This window comes from Australozyma saopauloensis, chromosome 2 (assembly GCF_035610405.1).
Source record: "Australozyma saopauloensis chromosome 2, complete sequence".
NCBI classification, from domain to species: domain Eukaryota; kingdom Fungi; phylum Ascomycota; class Pichiomycetes; order Serinales; family Metschnikowiaceae; genus Australozyma; species Australozyma saopauloensis.
In genome coordinates this window covers 69,054-87,175 of record NC_086132.1, presented here as the reverse complement: position 1 = coordinate 87,175, position 18,122 = coordinate 69,054, and the positions used below count along the sequence as shown (strand labels likewise).

The window sequence follows — 18,122 nt, the reverse complement described above, 5'->3', positions numbered from 1 at the left end:
GGCTTAGTTGCGGAAATAGCTTCTTCATCAAATCCTTGAATGTTTCAATTAGAGTGTCTTACAACTCACTATTGACACCCCCAACCTTAAGCTGGTCGGTAAATCAACCGGATTCCAGGACCGCCACCAGGATAGCACCCTATCGGCGTGATCTTCTAGCTTCACTACTTCAATCACAACTATAAACACCAGTGTGGGAATGCATAATCCAGCATTAATAGATTTGTTTCTGATGGTGAAAGCCAACCCAAACTCAATCATCACAAATTTTCGAGAGACTTGAAATGTTCATACCTACAATGTTTTTTGTATAATCTTGAGACATAGAATCGCTCTTGAAATATTTGACTGTGTTTAGATTCTATGAGGTTTTCTGCCTTTCATTCAGTAGTGATCCAGTAAAGAATCCTAGCTCGGCCACAGAGTGTCTTCGACGGACGTCTCCCTCCGGTATCGGTGTGGAATAGAGGAAGACCAAAAGACCTGGAAGAACGACTTTTAGACGGTATTGAACGTAAAATGGGCAGTTTTGGCGTGTTTTCTGTGTAGATTAGAAGATGAGAGGTACCCAGTCTCAGGATGCGATGACATTAGAACAATGGTCGTGAGAGGCTTGAAAATGTACGAGATGTCGTTCTTCTACATTAAACAATATTTAATGAGGCGAATAGATGCGAGGCTAGTCTTCGAAGACTGGGCGCACGGCTTTGCGTAGTCTTCAGTCAGTGAAACCATCAGATATCGAAGAATAGACAGTTGAGTACAGAAAGGTAGCCAATATCTGCAAGCATACGCAATTCAACCGATTTGTGCTCAAGTGAGAGAACCCTAAATCTGTCTGAGTAAAACCATTGCACGTCCAAATGCAACTCTTAAGAGTGAAACAAGCCGGAACGGTTTTAAATGTTGAATGCGCCTCGATATCAGCTTTGTCTCAGACGCATACAGCATTCAAGAAGGACCTTTTGGACTACTATCTTCTTTGCAATGCTCTAGTTCATTGCAGAATCATATGCGGCAGAGTCGATCGTGAACAGACAAAGATTGGTGATAAATGATGAGAAAACATTGGCATAATAAGCCTTGCAAAGAAATGAGCAAATGTTTCAATAACATCTCGATTTCTTCGTGACCGATACTACTTCACACCCGAGACTACTGAAAAATTGAAAAAGATTAAAATAATGAGATTATCCAATCTGCTTTGCAAAACAGAGAGCGCACCCGATCTTGAGCAACAACGCTCCGCAGCTTCTACGGAAGAGAACGGTCAACGTCTGGAGCTTGTAGGTTTGACTGAACACAAGCTCGGGAATGAGGTCTCCGATTTACTCTTCTACTACGAGCTCCGATCAGAAATCCGCAAGTTAGTTGGTGTCTCAGTGGCTAGTTGTTACCTCAAATCAAACCTCACCCGCCAAATGACGCAGACGTACGATTCGTTTGTGAAAGACTTGGTGAAGATGCTCTTTGAAGCGATTGTCAGGCATGAAAAATGGGAAATCGATATTTTGAAACTTATTTTAAGCTCTTCATCACATGGTTATCTGAAGGTGTCACAAAAGTCAAAAGATACAGAATTTAGATTCGAATCTTTAAGGCAAGAGGTCGGAGCGATACTCGGCAAAGCAAATTCCGAATGGGAAAGGCTTCAAATAACCAACTTGGATGAAACCTGCCATAAAACTCTTGAAGACTTGTCTAACTTACTTCACGATCAGTTCGAGAAGCGCAGAGAATACTTTGAATATCGTCTCATGGGAGTTTGGCATGTATTTCTGACCAGGAACAAGTTTGCCTCGAATGGTTTGAGAGACATGAGAGAAGGCGTCTTCAGTGGCTTTTTTATGAAACTCTTAGCGTTCATCTTCTCTCTATGGTTTCCAGTATACATCCTCTTATGTGTCAATGATGGGTTGTCTATTGGATCGTATATTATTTTCGGCTTTACGGGACTCTTTTGTCTATTGTTACTCTTGTCATGGTCTTCAGGACAACTTCTCTACTACCTATGCTCTCTTCACCCTTTAAGATGGAAACAATACAAAGTGGCTGCTCAGGCAATGAAAGTTGCCCGAGCAGAGTGGCCAACTATTCTGTTTGGTTCAGATCCTACATGGGGCTCCATGTATCGTTGGTACAAAAGATTTAGACGTGAAAAATGGGATCCATGGGCGCAACCAGCAATTGCATTCTCTGTCATCGAAGATTGTAGATGGTTTGACACTCCTTTCCTGGTTCAGAAATGAGATCAAACTCTCAAGCACATTTTTTTGATAACTCACTCAAGTTCTAGCAGGAATAGATTTGAGGTACAGATTAGTGAACAAACGAGAACTTTTATCAAATGCGACAAAAAAGCAGCAAGCATTACGTTTGAATCATTATGTTTCTTCCAGAGTGATATGTCAGAGCATAATACTCTATCATAACGCATAAAGCATTGACCATACGTTACAGAGATGCATTAAATAGGCATCATTCACCTCTTTTTCTTCAAAGCACATTTTCCTCAATGAGCGTAAACTACAGGAGGCGAATTGACCGTTGGCAAGATGAGGATGATTGGCTGTGCTTTTCATCTGAGTCAGACGGAGACGAGCAACGTCGGAAATATTACCATTTGGATTCTCAATTAGGACTGTGGCCTCTGCTCACATGGTCAGAACGGGTGCGAACTGATACAGATCCCGTCGCCACTAAAAATAGCACGAAATATCAAAAGCCGTTAAACCCGTTGTATACTTGGTGGCAGGACGCGATAAAAATATTGGATTCGGACTTGGAGGACCGACTTCGGGCCGAACCACACATTTCCGAGGAGCTATGGTGGTCATTTGCAATAGGTACGAAGAAACTTTTATTGAAGGTTCTTTGTTTGATAAATGAGTATCAGAGATGGGAAAGAAGGAAAATTCTTTCGATACAATTGATGCGGGATGGCACAGAGCAAGCGTCTCGATGTCCACCCACTGCATGGGTTTTGGAAATAGAATCCTTCAAGCTGAGACTTAATCATCTTTATCATACATCAATAGGTGATTGGGATTGCCTGGGCTCTGAGCGTCTTAGGAAATACTACGAAGAATTTTTGGAGCTTCTCAAAAATACAAATGAAAGATATCTCGAGCTGTTAAAGACACTTTATGCAAACGAATTCCAGGGCGTGTGGTATACGTACGCCATTAAGAATAAGTACGGGTTCCCAGTATTGAGAATGTTCCGAAACAGAATCTTCCGAGACAGACTTTTCTTCCTCAATTGTCCCTTGATTTTCTTCTCCACATTGGTATTCAACTACTGGTGTCTTGATAATAGTATTTATTATCCTATCTATTTGACACTGGGATTGTTCGGATTACTATTTGTGTTGCTTTGTCTCTCGTTCTCAACGGGCCAAGTCTACTTTCATCTTAATAATCTCTATCCACTGAGAAGAGACAGGCTACATGAGATAGTCAGTCTTATGGAGAAAGCTCAGCTAGACTGGCCGCAATACTACTTTCCAGAGAGAAGGTACATGAGATAGTCAGTCTCGCGGAGAAATCCCAGTTAGACTGGCCGCACTATCACTTTGAAACCACATGCTTATTTAAACTAGGGTAACGGTTCCTACTATCGTCTGCCGGCCCTGGTCAAAACGAGAGTTGCATACATTTATTTTGAGAGTAACTGACATTAAATTTAAAAATTGGGTCCCGAAAAGATATTCATTGGGTCTCGGAAAGTAAATCATTTGGAATAGGTTTGGGATTGTTCCTCCAAGCCAACACGCTCGTGTCAAAGGGCTTCTCGTTGACAGCTAGGAATCACATACCAAACTTTTGAATGCTAATCACCAAATACCCCAGTTTTTTAAAAGATCAAATTTGTCGTCCTTGTGGACAATTTACATATTCCCTTTAATCGAAACCAGGGCTTCTCTAATTACCTCGAGATATACAAAAAAGACGTCCAAATCAATCAGGATTAAGTTATGTCAGTAATTTTTCAATCAAGCCCGGTGATGAATGCCCGGCTTTCATAAAGTTATGTCATTTTCAAATTCACGAATTGTTTTTCTCTACAACGCTTCAAGAATCCTTCTGTCTCCACACCTCAACTTCTTGCAACAAGCCAACAAACAATGGGATTAGCAATTAAAAATGCTTAGCCATTGCAGCAGCAACGCAAAAGTGTCATTCAGATCGCTTATTACCTTCATTTGTTTGCTATACCCAGCATTCTTAGGTTTTGTTTCATTTGTCAAGGTCAAAGATGTATCACAGCATCAATACTCTAATACCGAAATCAGAGTATTTCTTCATAAGATGCATCCAAAATTGGATGAATCGTTAATTCCTTGGCCAATTATGAGCTTCAAATCAACATTGACACTAGCTTTTCAAAAACAAAGCACTGAATTCGATCCACGTCTTATTCCAGCCCTTTGGTTGAGCTTCATTACCAAGTCTCTATCAGATAAGGGAGAATTGCCGTCTTTGCCTTTCGAATGGGATACTCTATTAGATTTGCGCTCAGTTTTGCATCAGAGCAAAATAGATGGGGCTAGTTATCCAAGATCCAACGAGATAGCAATGCAACAAAATCTACTCATTGCTGACATATCAGTTGGAGTGCCAATTGAGAAACCATTGAGTGTTTCCGAGCGAGCATATGTAGCTGCAAGTTACCTATTGTATCTGAATTCGTTCCAGCCATCTCAAATTAACTTGATTGGGATTGGCGAGGATCAATGGTCTTGTTTGCTTGCATTGGATTCTCTGTTTAATAAATCTCGATATCCGAAGACCAGTCTCATACATTTAGCAAATTTATTCTTGGAAGGTTCTCCAGCAGCAGAGTACTTGAGCTCACGTCTTATACAATCTAATTTCAACATGGAGGCACGGAATCATTTACAAAATTCATCAAAGAATAACCTATCCCATCTCATGTCCGATTCCTCTTACAGCTTCGATTTACTATCAGATGATTTTCGATTCCCGCACGAGAGGAACCCACAAAACCTACGAAATTTGCATGGTAATGACAAAGCTCTATTCAAGAATACTGAGTCCTGTATGAACAATACGTCCAAATACTTCAACGAGGCCCATCTAATAGGGAGCCATAATGGATTTCACTATGATTGGAGATTTTTCAAGACAGACACTTACTCGACCTCCGAGCGTCAGTTTGTCCTCCATCGGACAAGCCGCGCTTGGTTTAAATTTTGCAAACAACACAGTCTCAAAACATGGTTAGCCCACGGGTCCTTACTTGGATGGTATTGGAACGGTCTCAGTTTTCCCTGGGACGAAGATATCGATGTTCAAATGCCTGCCCTGAGCTTTTACAATTTAGCGAGAAAATTCAATCAGACGCTTGTGGTAGATTTTGCAGGCGGTGAAGAGTATCTGGTAGTACGACTGTACTTTATTGATGTGAGCCCGCACTTCATGAACCGAGCAGATATTGCAGGGTCAAATGTGATTGATGCAAGATTCATTGATGTTGAGACGGGGATGTATGTTGACATAACTGCTCTATCTTTGACTTGTGAGCTCGAACTCGATTTTTTGACGGATATTGAGAAACTCCATTCATTAGTTGATCCGAAATATTCAGAGGTTTGTAGTTCAGCATTGCACCGAGACACCATGCTTCGAATATACCATGAAGATCTTCACAGAAGAGAGCATCGAGCAGTGGCTGACAAGAAGCTAGTAAATTGCAAAAACAATCACTTTTACCATTTAGAAGCTTTGTCGCCCTTGCAAGAAACTAGCTTTGAAGGTGCACTAGCTTTGGTGCCCCGAGATTTCATGCCTATACTCAGAGCAGAGTACCCCAAGGGGATGCTATTTAAGCATTTCAATAATTGGTCGTTCCGTCCGTTTCTTGGTGTTTGGGTTCCAGACAAGACTTGCAGAGGTGATCATTATGGAAGCAAATGCAAGGACGAAGAAACCCTTTTGGAGGTTGAATATACCAAGGATCTTCGTCGAGAAAGGGGCGATCAGGACTCTATTAAGTTGGCTAGTGGTAGAGTTGACCCATTCTTAGTTGCGAGAAATGCTCGACTTTATGAATTGGAGAGATCAACTTTCTGATGATATCGGCAGAAATGCACTCAGCATTCGACCACCTTTCAGCACATCAGACCCAAACCTCAGAATTGGCCATATGACATTGGTAACTTTCCCAACCACCAAGCCCTGGCTCACAGGACCAAAGTTATTAGAGTCAATTGAATGGAACTGATTGTCGCCCTCAACCCATAAATGGTTGCGTGGAATTAAGGCTTTCTCCTTTGGATATTTAGGGTCTCTTGGAATGATAGTGTCTCCTTGAACACCTATCACACGTTTCGCAAGGAGCTTCTCAGGATCAGATGGTGACCTGAGCATCACAACGTCTCCTCTCTTCAAATACCCTGGTTTTCTTACGTTAAATTTTTGGACAAGAACTATATCTTTTTTCATCGAATCTGTAGCAGGGTTAAGAGTTGGGGCCATTGAGGCACCGCGGATCTCGCATGGTTGATATGCATGGTCATGGAATTCATACAAAACGGGGATCCATGTTAGTGTGAGTAAAGAGGTCCTAATGAAGGGGTGGATTCCCATTTTGTGGTGTTCTTTGTGAAAAAACCGGGGTACTGGATCATATGGTCTCGGAGGTACGGGTTCATATACCACAACATTAATATTTGTGTATTTAGGTAGCAAATTTCCTAAATCTATGCAATGTTATTTATTTTAGCACATATATATTTCTCTTTGAACTGTTAAGATCAAAGGAACCACTAGAGATGGTGTACTAATGATGCTCTGTTCCCATATGTCCAACATTAACAGGAAATCGTTGATGTCATATGCGCAAGATTCGTCGCGCCGCTTCAGTTACCAACATAAACCTTGAAATCCAGCTTGAATCAACCTTTGACTAGGTAGAGAGTATCTCCAGTTTTTAGATAACCTTGGTTCTTTTTGCTCAAATCTAGCGCAACGGGTTCATCGTTTGATACTCGAAACAAACTCAAACGTTCGTTCGTATGTGACGTGGAATTGTTGCGGTTCATTATTTTAAGTTGATCGGCAATCAGATCTAAGGAGCGTCCCACAGACCAATTTCGCAGTATCCATAGACCTATTTTCTCCTTCTCTTCCGAAATTTTATCAAGGTCTTCTTCGTTGCGATTGATGTACAACGTCCATATGTATATTCTATCAGCAATCTGGACATTGGGTGCTCCTTTGGCAACCTTCTTGAGTGCCGAAATTTGGACGACTGGTGATTCGGGTTTCAGCAGCTTGAGCTTGCTGAGAAATGAATTCTTCCCATCTTTAGCTTTTTTGGACTTTTGTATTTGCAAGAACTTCCGGAGCTTTGCAATGGGCGTACTCTTACTTTTCTCTTCTTTGGCAATGAGATTGGCCAGGCGGACGGCTACTTTCTGAAACAGTTCCTCTAGGGCCTTCTGACGTGTTTCAGGGTCTGGAAATAAAGAGGCAGCTGATGGTCCATGATAGGTGCTGCTATTGGTCTGTCTTTCTGGGAGTTTACAGTTGTGAATATCCACATTTCGATGTTGGGAACAATATGTGTGATCGCAAAGTTCGCAATGAAACGGAAGGAAATCTAGCTGATTACATAGATAGCAGTTTTTACCCAAGTCTAAAACTCCCTGATTGTCTAGTGCTGGCTTGGACATGAGTAGTTTCGAGAGGCCAGACATGATGCGAACTCTTAAGAATATCTGGGGAAAGGATGAGGGTTTGATAATTTCTCAATTAAGGTGTTAGCTGAGTAGTAGCAAATATTTTAGTTTGAACCCTAATTCGGGGCCCAAATATTTATACCATTGGTGGCGGTGGCGATCATTTGCAAGAATTACAAATCGATTCGCCATGCAAGTGAAGCTTCTAGAAACACGTTGAACAAGCCAAGCAAACAAATACTCAAATCTAATCGTTTTTGGCTTATTCAGCAGAAATAAGTATCATAAAAATATCCGTTTTTTTTGTCTCGATTTGAGCAAGATTGTTAATGAGTGTGGCTGAACACTTGTCATTTCATCATAGAATGCCCCTGCTCCATGGCCCAATGGATCTAAGATGATACAAAAATCGTAAAATATGAATAATCCTCATTCTGGAAATCCTGTTTTTACGAAATTGATTTGAGCACAGGTTTAGCCGTGTCCCAAGGGCCCTGAAGCTCATTTTTGTACCGCTGTAAGAAAATGAAATACATCGGTAAACAAACCAGAATTAAAAATATTCCAGCAGCGTAAAGGCCTAGGAATAGTAAACCGTGCACACGGTATATTACCCATGCCACAGTGCAAAACACCATTACAAGGGCGACGAAGTGAGCTGAGTGCAGCCTCTTACGCAAATGAAAGTCGATGAGGGGAATGAACACGGTGACTTCAATCGAAAAAACTAAAAAAGAAAAAACACTCATTGACGATGGGAGTCGCGAAGCCAACACAATCAGATTGGCAAAGGACATATTGGTTGACATGATGTTTCGGTAGGTTGCATCCAAGTCCAAAGTGTAGTCGTGAAATGCTGCCGTAAGACACGTCAAGATCAGCAGAAGAGCCCAGATCGAGTCCAGGGATGTGGATTGCGTGAGAGACCGTAGCACTGGCGAAAACACAAGTAGAAGCATACATATGAGCATGTACAGCATAAACGGACGTTTCCTTGTGTTATATGGAGAATCCAAACACACAAGTAGGGTTGTTATAAACGATGATAGACATGTTGGAACATGGGCGCTCCATAGCTTCATGTAGATTGCAGAGAAGTTGACGTTCACTAGTAAAAGTAACAGGCCGTAAAAGGCCACTAGAGTGAAGTCATGCACGAGTTTCAGATATGAGTATTTAGCCACAGTGGTGTTTCGCCGGAGCTGATCGAGAAACGAAGTGTCTGTGTAGTTGTCTGGATAAGGTTGTCGGAGGTAAAGGAGCTTTTTCCAGCGGACAGTGGACATTGCAGGGATCTCGGCTAGTTATGATATCGAAGAGATCCTTAGAACTGTATTAAGTGCATCAGAAGTGAGCAAAATGAGTGATAATGTGTTATAAAGGGAATACAATGGAGAAGAGTTCAAAGGATAATCACAGAAATAGGCAAAAAAAAAGATAAATAGATTTGAATGACAAGAAGAAATTGATTTAGAATAAGAAAGATATCAAAGGCGTATCCCGCTACGAAATGATTATATACAACGACTTTATGTTACAATAGATTTCTTTGCCTCATGTCAAATGGAAGTTTGAAGATTTTAACGTGGATTCATGAAATCAGAAATTGCAGTCTAGCTCAAGCGCTAAATCCGTCTTGTTTTTTCAAAAGAATTTCAAACTTCGATTGCCTCTTTTGTCTTTCAGGTTTTACCCCAGCCTAGTATAATTAGCACAACAGGACAACCTACAATTGAATTTGCGCCAACGAGTGCCCTAATCATCGCAACTATAAAGCAAGAACTCAACTGAGATCATCAGGCGTATCATATCAGAAACTTTGTGCAACTGAGTAATCACCCAATTTAACTGAACTCGTAGTTTCTATGAACTTTCCTGATAGTGACGATATCCTGGTTTCCCGGGTTTCTTTCAATCCCGTTGGAAACCGGAATTCGGTTCAAGATACGGAGAGCTTACCAACCATAGATCAAATTCCCACCGCTAGGGCAAGCGTAGCTATGCTGGACAAGCTATGGACACAGATTGACGTATTAGATGACGTAAAGGCGATGGCTGAAACGGTGAGCAAGCATGGCAGCTTTTTCACAGAAGAATTTGCTACCAGTCTACAGCTGATAAAGAGTTCCCAAGAGAAACTACTAGATAAGGTGGTCACCTATCAGGCTGCAACTAACAAAACACGAGAAGAACGCGAAAAGACATTCACCTATGCACTGGCTAAAAATGACGCTACTGACACAGAGCAGGAAAATGAGCAAATACGGCAGAGAATGAACGACTTTTTTGCGCTGCCACCTAAACCAGCAAGCGAAGATCCTAAACTCAAAGACTTCGACGAGCTAGACAACTACATAAATGAAGTTCGCGGAAACATGTACGATATTTCGGATCAGATGAAAAACTACGATGCAATCAGGGAGAAACTCTGGTGAAAGAACCAGTCAGGTAGTTTCTGCTTCTGGTCAAGAGCACTTATTCACTATCACTAAATACTGAATTCATCTGGGAGCAAATTTGAGGTCTTTTTCTACTCAGTCATTCATCGTGTCACACTTTCATATCTTTTCTGCATTACAATACTTTTCACAATTGACATGAACTGTTCGTTATTGTAGCGAGTTCTGAATTCTAGGGTAATTAGAGACATGGGGGACCTCATTTCTAAGTAAATGCTGCCTTCAAAAGGCAATTTGATAGGTGTGCCCACGTCAGACTTTGAGCCTGAATTCCAGGAATAGGCTCGGATTAATAGATCCCTAATTATGCGCTTGCGAAGACCTCGGACGGCAGTCCGGCATGATCCAACGCCAACCCCAGGAGATGGTCTGACTGATTCTGTTGTTGTATTGGCTCCTAATATCCCTGATTCATGCATGTAGATGACCTCCTGCAGCTTGAACTAGAATTTTTCCGGGGACTAGGTGGAGTCAGCGTGGGGTAGTGGGCGGATCAAAGCTTATTCTATGGGATGCGATGCACGACGAGATGAAAAAACCGGATTGATCCGGGGATTTGCACAAATCCATTAGCATCCGACGAAATTCAAAATCTCATCATACGGGGCAAGTCCCAGATTGCGAGGTGGGGGACGGAATGGAAATGTCCGAAATGCGAAAATCATCTACCTGCAGTACAACAACTAGTTTATCCGTGATACTAGTCGGTGAGCCCACCCAACGTAGCGGCGCCGAATTGGGCGGCACAAGGAAAAGTTTTTCCGGCCGGACCAATCAAACCACCAATGCAAGCCTCCAATTGGAGGTTCTGTCTCCATTCTGCCCCGCGTTGCCCCATCCTCTCGCCCCAGATTGCCCCAACAACGTAGGTGATGCATGGGCAGCACTAGTGCATACCCAGGCGGCATCCTGCAGATAATACGCCTGAAATGCGGACTGTCCACCAAATATTATATAAGAAGGTGAAAATTCCCCCGCTCCCTTTGGACTAACAGAACCAATTTCTTCGTTCTTTCTACACAACACATACACTTAAAATGGTTAGATTAGGCCCAAAAGCTCCCCAACACAGAAAGGGTACCTTCACTGATGTCCCTCAAGGTTTGTTGGAGGAGATCTCCCACTTGGAACAGATCCTTACTGTCCCTGCTTCTAAGTTGCAAGAGATCACCAAGCACTTCATCACTGAATTGGACAAGGGTTTGTCCAAGAAGGGTGGAAACATTCCTATGATTCCAGGTTGGGTCCTTGACTTCCCAACCGGTTCTGAGACTGGTGACTACTTGGCTATCGACTTGGGTGGAACCAACTTGAGAGTTGTTTTGGTCAAGTTGCTCGGTAACTCCAAGTTCGACACCACTCAATCCAAGTATGCATTGCCAAAGCACATGAGAACTGCCACTGCTGATGAGTTGTGGGGTTTCATTGCCGAGTGTTTGCAAAAGTTCGTGCATGAGTTCTTCCCAGAGGGTGTCTCTGCTCCATTGCCTCTTGGTTTCACTTTCTCCTACCCTGCTTCTCAAGACAACATCACCCAAGGTATCTTGCAAAGATGGACCAAGGGTTTCGACATTGATGGTGTCGAGGGTAAGGACGTTGTTCCAATGTTGCAAACTGCCATTGAGAAGCTCAATGTTCCAGTAAAGGTTGTCGCTTTAATCAACGACACTACCGGTACTCTTGTTGCTTCCATGTATGCTGATGTCGAGACCAAGATGGGTCTTATTTTCGGTACTGGTGTCAACGGTGCTTACTACGACACCTGTGGTGACATTCCTAAGTTGGAGGGCAGATTGTGCGACGATGTCAGCAACGACACCCCAATGGCCATCAACTGTGAGTACGGTTCCTTCGACAACGAGCACCTCGTTTTGCCAAGAACCAAGTACGACCTTCAAATCGATGCTGAGTCCCCAAGACCAGGCCAACAATCTTTCGAGAAGATGATCTCTGGTTACTACTTGGGTGAGGTTTTGCGTTTGATCTTGCTTGAGTTGGCTGACGAGAAGAAGTTGATCTTCGCTGGTCAGGATTTGAAGAAGATGCACGAGCCTTTCGTGATGGACACCTCCTTCCCTGCCAAGATCGAGGAGGACCCATTCGAGAACTTGTCTGATGTCCAAGACTTGTTCGACGAGAAGTTGGGTATTCAGACCACCGTCCCAGAGAGAAAGGTCATCAGAAGATTGGCCGAGTTGATCGGTGAGAGATCTTCCAGATTGAGTGTCTGTGGTATTGCTGCTATTTGCCAAAAGAGAGGTTACAAGACTGCCCACTGTGCCGCTGACGGTTCGGTTTACCAAAAGTACCCTGGTTTCAAGGAGAGAGCTGCTCAAGGTTTGAGAGACATTTTCGGCTGGGCCGACAACGAGGAGGACCCAATTGTCATCGTTCCTGCTGAGGACGGTTCCGGTGTCGGTGCTGCTGTTATCGCTGCCTTGACTGAGAAGAGATTGGACCAAGGTAAGAGTGTTGGTGTTAAGATTTAATGATATACATGTGACAAAAAGGATAAATAGTGCAAAAGACTATCTGATGAATGTATGAATTTGTTTATATGGAATTATTGTAACGTTCAACTACTTCATGTCATTGAAAACGTGAAAGCGATCATGATTGAGTATTTCTCATAATAGTTGTGTTTGAGATTCCTTATACTCACAGTAGAAGTATCTGGCTTCCAAGCCATGAAACTCAACCTCGTTTCTAAAGTTCTCGACCAGCTCTATCAAGTCGTCGTTGGTCAGAACCTTGTAATCCAAATCCTCAGAAACGAAATCTCCACAGTAGTAAGCCTCAATACTGAGACCATTTCCTTCAAAGTTTCTTTCCAATTCAGCAGAGAAGCTACACAAAGTGTCAAGGATTCTAGGAGTGATCCTGTTGCGTCTTGCCTCTCTTAATAACTCTTGCCAAGACTGAAGAGTTTTAGAATTGGTCTCAAACCATTGAGCCGACCTTTTGTATTCTTGAATTTTGTCTCCCATTTCAGTTTCAGTTTCAAAATTGGAATTGTCGGTCTCAGAGTAATCATTACTCTCGCGTGAAATGAAACCGCCTTGATCTAAGCCGGATGATGCAATATATTCAGCAAGCTCAGCCAAAAAAGAAACTTCATCCAACTCTTTCTCAAAACCACCCATGTTTTGAAGTTCTCGTTTATTTTTGTTCTCTTTTATTCTATCCAAAATGTCTTTGCGAGAATCTCCGTTCCAACTCAATAAGAATCTAGCATTGGTGCCAATGATGAGCATAGCTAAGAAGGCAATATGAGCAGATTTCATGGTAGTTGAGTTGATGAGGAAAAAAAAATGGTCAGGATTTGTCTCACGTTTTATAGTTTGGTTTGCTCGTCCGTACTTGGCACCTTGATTCATGATTTACAGATCTACCTTTGACTTGGTGATTCGTCAAAATGGACAATGCAAAATGTCGTAGCTGTTTCAAATGTGTCTCAGATTTTTTGATTATAAAGAATTAAGATTTTTTTTCAGCGAAAACTACTTTTCTTGCTTCCTGTTGAGATATACCGGATCAGAACTAAGATTGATATTGCTGCCGGGGGTCCAAAAGGTCGAAATAGTTGGGAAACTTATGATATTTTTGATACATCGTATCTGGTTTACCTAATTCAGAATAGACGAGGCAGTTCAAGACATTGGAGCTTTCTCGTCTACTCTATTTCGCAGACTCGGATATGAACACAATAGAGGCCATTAGTGCAAACTATTGGCGGGGAAGTCTTCGGCAAATTCCCTGCCAAAATTTTCACAGCATTTCGTGCACAAGGTGTCCCGAATCTATATGGAGAAGTGACACGATGGCGAAGGATCTGCAGCCGAGGCTAGATGCAACAAATTAAGAGACACCACAACAAAAGTCTCCGCCGAATTCGTTTATTGCCTACTCTTCCATTTGAGGTAATTACCTCAATTTCGTCCAAATTTGTCATTGTTCACAAACTCAGAAATGGCCGACTAAAAAAAGGCCCCCAAGAAAGAAAGGTAATGCATATAGACATAACTGCTGGACCTTCGTCGTATTTTATCCAGGTCACTGCAGACCACATTTACCGTTTGTAGCCTCATTTTTCAAAACTAGAACCAAAACTTAATAGATTATGAGTACAAGTGTCCTTCACCAACTTTTCTGATAGTTGCAATGAAAACAATTTTCTTTTTTTAAAAACTTTTGTCAATTCCAATCTTAATTGAGGTTATTGAATGCAGGGACCACTTATCCCGACACAATCGGGTGTTTCTGTTTGTCCCTTTTAGTGTATCTTATAGACAGATTAAGCGACCACTTTCAACGCCTTTGCCAAATGCGGGCGGGCCGCCCTGCACCCCCAAACATCAACTGAAGTGAACGACTATAGTCAAACATAAAAAAAGAGCATTCGCAAGCTACCACTAGAACGAATTACAATGGAACCCAAAGCAAAAAATAGAACTGTTCCATATAAAATACGAGGCTTCCACGCAGAGGTCACGAGTTTCGTATCATATTATGTGTCATCGTAGAGGGGGGAGCATTCTGCAGGGTGGTGCTGGTGACATCTTTAGTTAACCGCCATGCAGATGACCAAGACATATAAGATGGGGTAGTGGGCCCTTAATTGCAAATATTATTCAGTAAAAAAGATATCATTAGCAAGATGCTTTTCTCTTCTATCCTCATTTCACTGTCACTTGCTGGTATTTCCGCTGCTCAAGCAGTGGCTGTGCCAAAACCCTTTGCGCTAGACTTTGAAATCTCTCGTCCCGACATCAGTAAAGGCATTCAAAAGAGAGACAATGGATCTATTTTCCTTCCTCTTCTGAACGACCAAATTGTTTACAATGCTGTGTTGGAGCTCGGATCTTCGCGTCAAAAACAAATTGTTCAGTTAGACACTGGGTCTTCCGACTTATGGGTGGTCGGGTCCAACGCTGCCTGCCTAGAAGTCGGCAAGACAAAGCCAGCAGCAAGCAACACTTGTACTTCTTTTGGATCTTTCAACACAGGTCTCTCTCTGAGCTTCAAGGTCAATCTGACCATTGGCCCTTTCGTTATCGAATACCTAGACAAGAGCGGCGCATCTGGTGTCTACGGACTGGACAGCATTCTGTTTGGAAATTACACTATTCCCAACATGACGTTCGGAGTAGTGAATCAAACCTCTTCGTCTAACCCCGTTTTTGGCATTGGATTGCGAAATAATGAGGCTTCCCTACTCAACACCCAAATGGGTACATATGAGAACTTCCCCATGCAATTGAAGTCATTAGGGTACATCAAGAAAACCGCTTATTCCATGTTTTTGAATGCTGCCAATGCTACTAAGGGCTCTATCTTGTTTGGTGCAATTGACCAAAAGAAGTACACCGGAAAATTGTTTACTATGCCAATTGTTGAAGAGTTAGCACTGCAAGTAGTTAAGAACAGAAGTCTTCTGGTTAAACTTGATCTGCTTAAGATCAAGGGTAAGGATTTTAGCATCCCAATTTCCAACCAGTCAATCGCAGTTACTCTTGACAGTGGCTCTCAGGTGTCGTATTTCCCTCAGGCTGTTGTCGACGCAATCTCAAAGATGATGGGAGCAAAGCCATTTAAGGGACACGAAAAGGTTCAAACCGTCGACTGTGCCTATATGAAGCTGAACATGACCTTGGCATTTGACTTCTCTGGTGGCGTTCTTGAGATGCCATTGTCTAACTTTGTTGGAAACATGACTAGTAAGCTCTGTTATCTCGGTATTAGAAATGCTGAGACTTCCATCTTGGGTGACAACTTCCTCAGTGGTGCGTATGTTGTGTATGACTACGAAGATATGGAAATTTCAATAGCTAAGGCCTCCTACAACACAGATTCACAGATCGAGGTAATTTCTTCGACTGTTCCCTCTGCAGTTAGAGTACCAAACTATTCTCAAACAAGTGTTGCCTCGTCTGTTTCCTCTCAGGTTGTGCAAACCTCTGTCAGTCCTTCTGGCCAGACACTGAAATCTGATGGCCACAGTAATGTTGCTGGCGTGAAAATTATGCTATTCTCGATTTTCTTGGGAGCAATTTTGATGCTTTGATCATGATATCCCTGAACAAATGTGTGCTGGATTATTTATTCAGAACTCACAAGAGACTCAGAACCGTGAGTCATGGACTTAAAATTTCTTATTCTTTACAAACGACTTTCTTATATATGTGTTATTTTTGACTAATCAATACAAAAAAAAAAAATTATCAACACCATTTTTCATGACGTTTTTTAGCATTCTCCCTTCGATTCAACTCCATACTCTTACACTGCACAAAACAACTTAAACCAAATCACGGTGCATACAACCCAGCGTCTATTCAATTGTCGCCTTCATAACAAGTAATATTACCATACAAAGAACATCAATCTATCTCGTCGAACCATACACAGTAAAAATGTCAGACACGCCAGTAGGATACTCCGACAACCAATCAGGTACAACATTGGCCAACCTTCTAACAAATCAGGTTTCCTCCGACCAACTCATCAGTTCACAGGATATGGAAACCGTGCATGAAATCATCATTGAAGGTCGTGAGGAGGATGACCGAATGAGTGAGTACAGCTACGAATCTGACCTATTGGATGGACAAAATGGCGCAGAGACATTCAGCCTATGGAACCTTCTTCGCAAAGGTGCGATCAACTTTGTGTTGCCGTTCATTAACGGCATCATGCTCGGTTTTGGCGAGATTTTGGCTCATGAGATCGGATTCAAGTATGGGTTCATAGGCGCTAGAGTGTATCCACAAAGAAGACTAGAGAACAAGCAGTCACAGGAGCGGTCGAAGTTCCTCTAGTGTGGCAATATAACGGGATGAAGTAACCTAGATGATAATGGTTCATGGGTTTGAAGTATGTTTGATTATATGTATTGATACGAACAATTGTCCTGTAGCTACTAAATGGTATCAATTCTTTTAATGAGCAGTCTGGTCTTACTGTAAGTGTGATACGGTCTCTCAAGGGTAAACTCTAGCTGTCTAGTTACAGCGTGCTTGAATTGAACTACCGAACACATCCGCACAAGAGGCTGTTTGCATTATGTAGGCAGTTTAAATTGCGAGCGGAGAACCGTGAGTCAAGTAATAGAAGTGATAATGCTGAGAAGAGTCAAGACTCATGACGACAGCCATCTTTGAGATCTTCAAGAAGTTTAATCGTGATGACGGTAGCGAGGAGGCGCTACCGATCAGCATTTGAGTAGTTTTTATCGCAAGCTCTCAGTCAAGTAGTATCATACCGCCGTCATAACTCATGAGGTGTTTCGGTATGATTTGTCTTCTTCACTGAAATCGTTTTGACTTGTTTAGAACGAAGAACAACGTGAACTCTCCAATCACGACACAAGATTTTTATCACAATGCAATTGATATTCTGGATCTTTACCGATAGGAAACCGTTTTGCAGTATTGCATTCCATGCATGTCCGAACCAAGATATCGGCATGAGGGGCATTTTTCAGCAAATTTTCGATGCTTTGGGTCATAGTGAGACCAGCAACCAAGACATTCTTACATTTCTTACATATAGATCTTTTTAAATGTGGCAGTAGCCTTAAAACAGCTCGTTTTGACACCAAATCGACACCTCGAGCCATCATGCGGCTTAGTTCCGGATTGCCATGCATAAGATGAAAGTTTGCCGCTTGAAAAAGGAAAGAAGCACGAGCATAATGGTCTTTCTGGACCTTCGGTAGCTTCTTAGGACCCATATTGTGCTGAAAGTATGGTGTGAAGAGTACTTTTCGATTCACGTGATGTGGTTGCAAAAACTCATTGAAAGATGTGGGACAGTGTACTGCGAAAAGGACGAATGTTTCGCATTCATATTTTATTTTACCTCTTTGAGAAATAGAGCTGTGTTCAATTTAATGATTCTTCAAATATCATTACTATATTGCTAGAAGATGACTGCTTGGAAGACGTCTTTTAACGATG

The 18,122-nt window shown here is 42.1% G+C and overlaps 12 protein-coding genes across 12 annotated transcripts; 7 read left to right on the top strand and 5 right to left on the bottom strand.

Annotated features, from left to right (window-relative positions):
* Positions 1 to 1,184: 1,184 nt before the first annotated feature.
* On the top strand, positions 1,185 to 2,249 carry PUMCH_001281 (uncharacterized protein; the record flags this gene model as incomplete). The annotated part of the gene is made up of 1 exon (XM_063020341.1): positions 1,185 to 2,249. The coding sequence occupies one exon, from the start codon at positions 1,185 to 1,187 to the stop codon at positions 2,247 to 2,249; it is 1,065 nt and encodes a 354-aa protein (XP_062876411.1).
* Positions 2,250 to 2,515: 266 nt separating this feature from the next.
* PUMCH_001280 (uncharacterized protein) lies at positions 2,516 to 3,529 on the top strand (the record flags this gene model as incomplete). Its single annotated transcript, XM_063020340.1, has 1 exon — positions 2,516 to 3,529. The coding sequence occupies one exon, from the start codon at positions 2,516 to 2,518 to the stop codon at positions 3,527 to 3,529; it is 1,014 nt and encodes a 337-aa protein (XP_062876410.1).
* Positions 3,530 to 4,145: 616 nt separating this feature from the next.
* Positions 4,146 to 6,095, top strand: PUMCH_001279 (uncharacterized protein; the record flags this gene model as incomplete). Its single annotated transcript, XM_063020339.1, has 1 exon — positions 4,146 to 6,095. One exon carries the CDS (start codon positions 4,146 to 4,148, stop codon positions 6,093 to 6,095), a length of 1,950 nt encoding a protein of 649 aa, XP_062876409.1.
* PUMCH_001278 (uncharacterized protein) lies at positions 6,084 to 6,611 on the bottom strand (the record flags this gene model as incomplete). The annotated part of the gene is made up of 1 exon (XM_063020338.1): positions 6,084 to 6,611. One exon carries the CDS (start codon positions 6,609 to 6,611, stop codon positions 6,084 to 6,086), a length of 528 nt encoding a protein of 175 aa, XP_062876408.1.
* Positions 6,612 to 6,919: 308 nt separating this feature from the next.
* On the bottom strand, positions 6,920 to 7,723 carry PUMCH_001277 (uncharacterized protein; the record flags this gene model as incomplete). The annotated part of the gene is made up of 1 exon (XM_063020337.1): positions 6,920 to 7,723. One exon carries the CDS (start codon positions 7,721 to 7,723, stop codon positions 6,920 to 6,922), a length of 804 nt encoding a protein of 267 aa, XP_062876407.1.
* Positions 7,724 to 8,154: 431 nt separating this feature from the next.
* Positions 8,155 to 8,991, bottom strand: PUMCH_001276 (uncharacterized protein; the record flags this gene model as incomplete). The annotated part of the gene is made up of 1 exon (XM_063020336.1): positions 8,155 to 8,991. The coding sequence occupies one exon, from the start codon at positions 8,989 to 8,991 to the stop codon at positions 8,155 to 8,157; it is 837 nt and encodes a 278-aa protein (XP_062876406.1).
* A 579-nt stretch (positions 8,992 to 9,570) lies between these two features.
* PUMCH_001275 (uncharacterized protein) lies at positions 9,571 to 10,140 on the top strand (the record flags this gene model as incomplete). Its single annotated transcript, XM_063020335.1, has 1 exon — positions 9,571 to 10,140. One exon carries the CDS (start codon positions 9,571 to 9,573, stop codon positions 10,138 to 10,140), a length of 570 nt encoding a protein of 189 aa, XP_062876405.1.
* A 1,061-nt stretch (positions 10,141 to 11,201) lies between these two features.
* On the top strand, positions 11,202 to 12,653 carry PUMCH_001274 (uncharacterized protein; the record flags this gene model as incomplete). The annotated part of the gene is made up of 1 exon (XM_063020334.1): positions 11,202 to 12,653. The coding sequence occupies one exon, from the start codon at positions 11,202 to 11,204 to the stop codon at positions 12,651 to 12,653; it is 1,452 nt and encodes a 483-aa protein (XP_062876404.1).
* A 138-nt stretch (positions 12,654 to 12,791) lies between these two features.
* Positions 12,792 to 13,541, bottom strand: PUMCH_001273 (uncharacterized protein; the record flags this gene model as incomplete). The annotated part of the gene is made up of 1 exon (XM_063020333.1): positions 12,792 to 13,541. One exon carries the CDS (start codon positions 13,539 to 13,541, stop codon positions 12,792 to 12,794), a length of 750 nt encoding a protein of 249 aa, XP_062876403.1.
* A 1,280-nt stretch (positions 13,542 to 14,821) lies between these two features.
* On the top strand, positions 14,822 to 16,228 carry PUMCH_001272 (uncharacterized protein; the record flags this gene model as incomplete). The annotated part of the gene is made up of 1 exon (XM_063020332.1): positions 14,822 to 16,228. One exon carries the CDS (start codon positions 14,822 to 14,824, stop codon positions 16,226 to 16,228), a length of 1,407 nt encoding a protein of 468 aa, XP_062876402.1.
* A 349-nt stretch (positions 16,229 to 16,577) lies between these two features.
* On the top strand, positions 16,578 to 16,982 carry PUMCH_001271 (uncharacterized protein; the record flags this gene model as incomplete). The annotated part of the gene is made up of 1 exon (XM_063020331.1): positions 16,578 to 16,982. The coding sequence occupies one exon, from the start codon at positions 16,578 to 16,580 to the stop codon at positions 16,980 to 16,982; it is 405 nt and encodes a 134-aa protein (XP_062876401.1).
* Positions 16,983 to 17,521: 539 nt separating this feature from the next.
* Positions 17,522 to 17,896, bottom strand: PUMCH_001270 (uncharacterized protein; the record flags this gene model as incomplete). The annotated part of the gene is made up of 1 exon (XM_063020330.1): positions 17,522 to 17,896. One exon carries the CDS (start codon positions 17,894 to 17,896, stop codon positions 17,522 to 17,524), a length of 375 nt encoding a protein of 124 aa, XP_062876400.1.
* Positions 17,897 to 18,122: the final 226 nt, after the last annotated feature.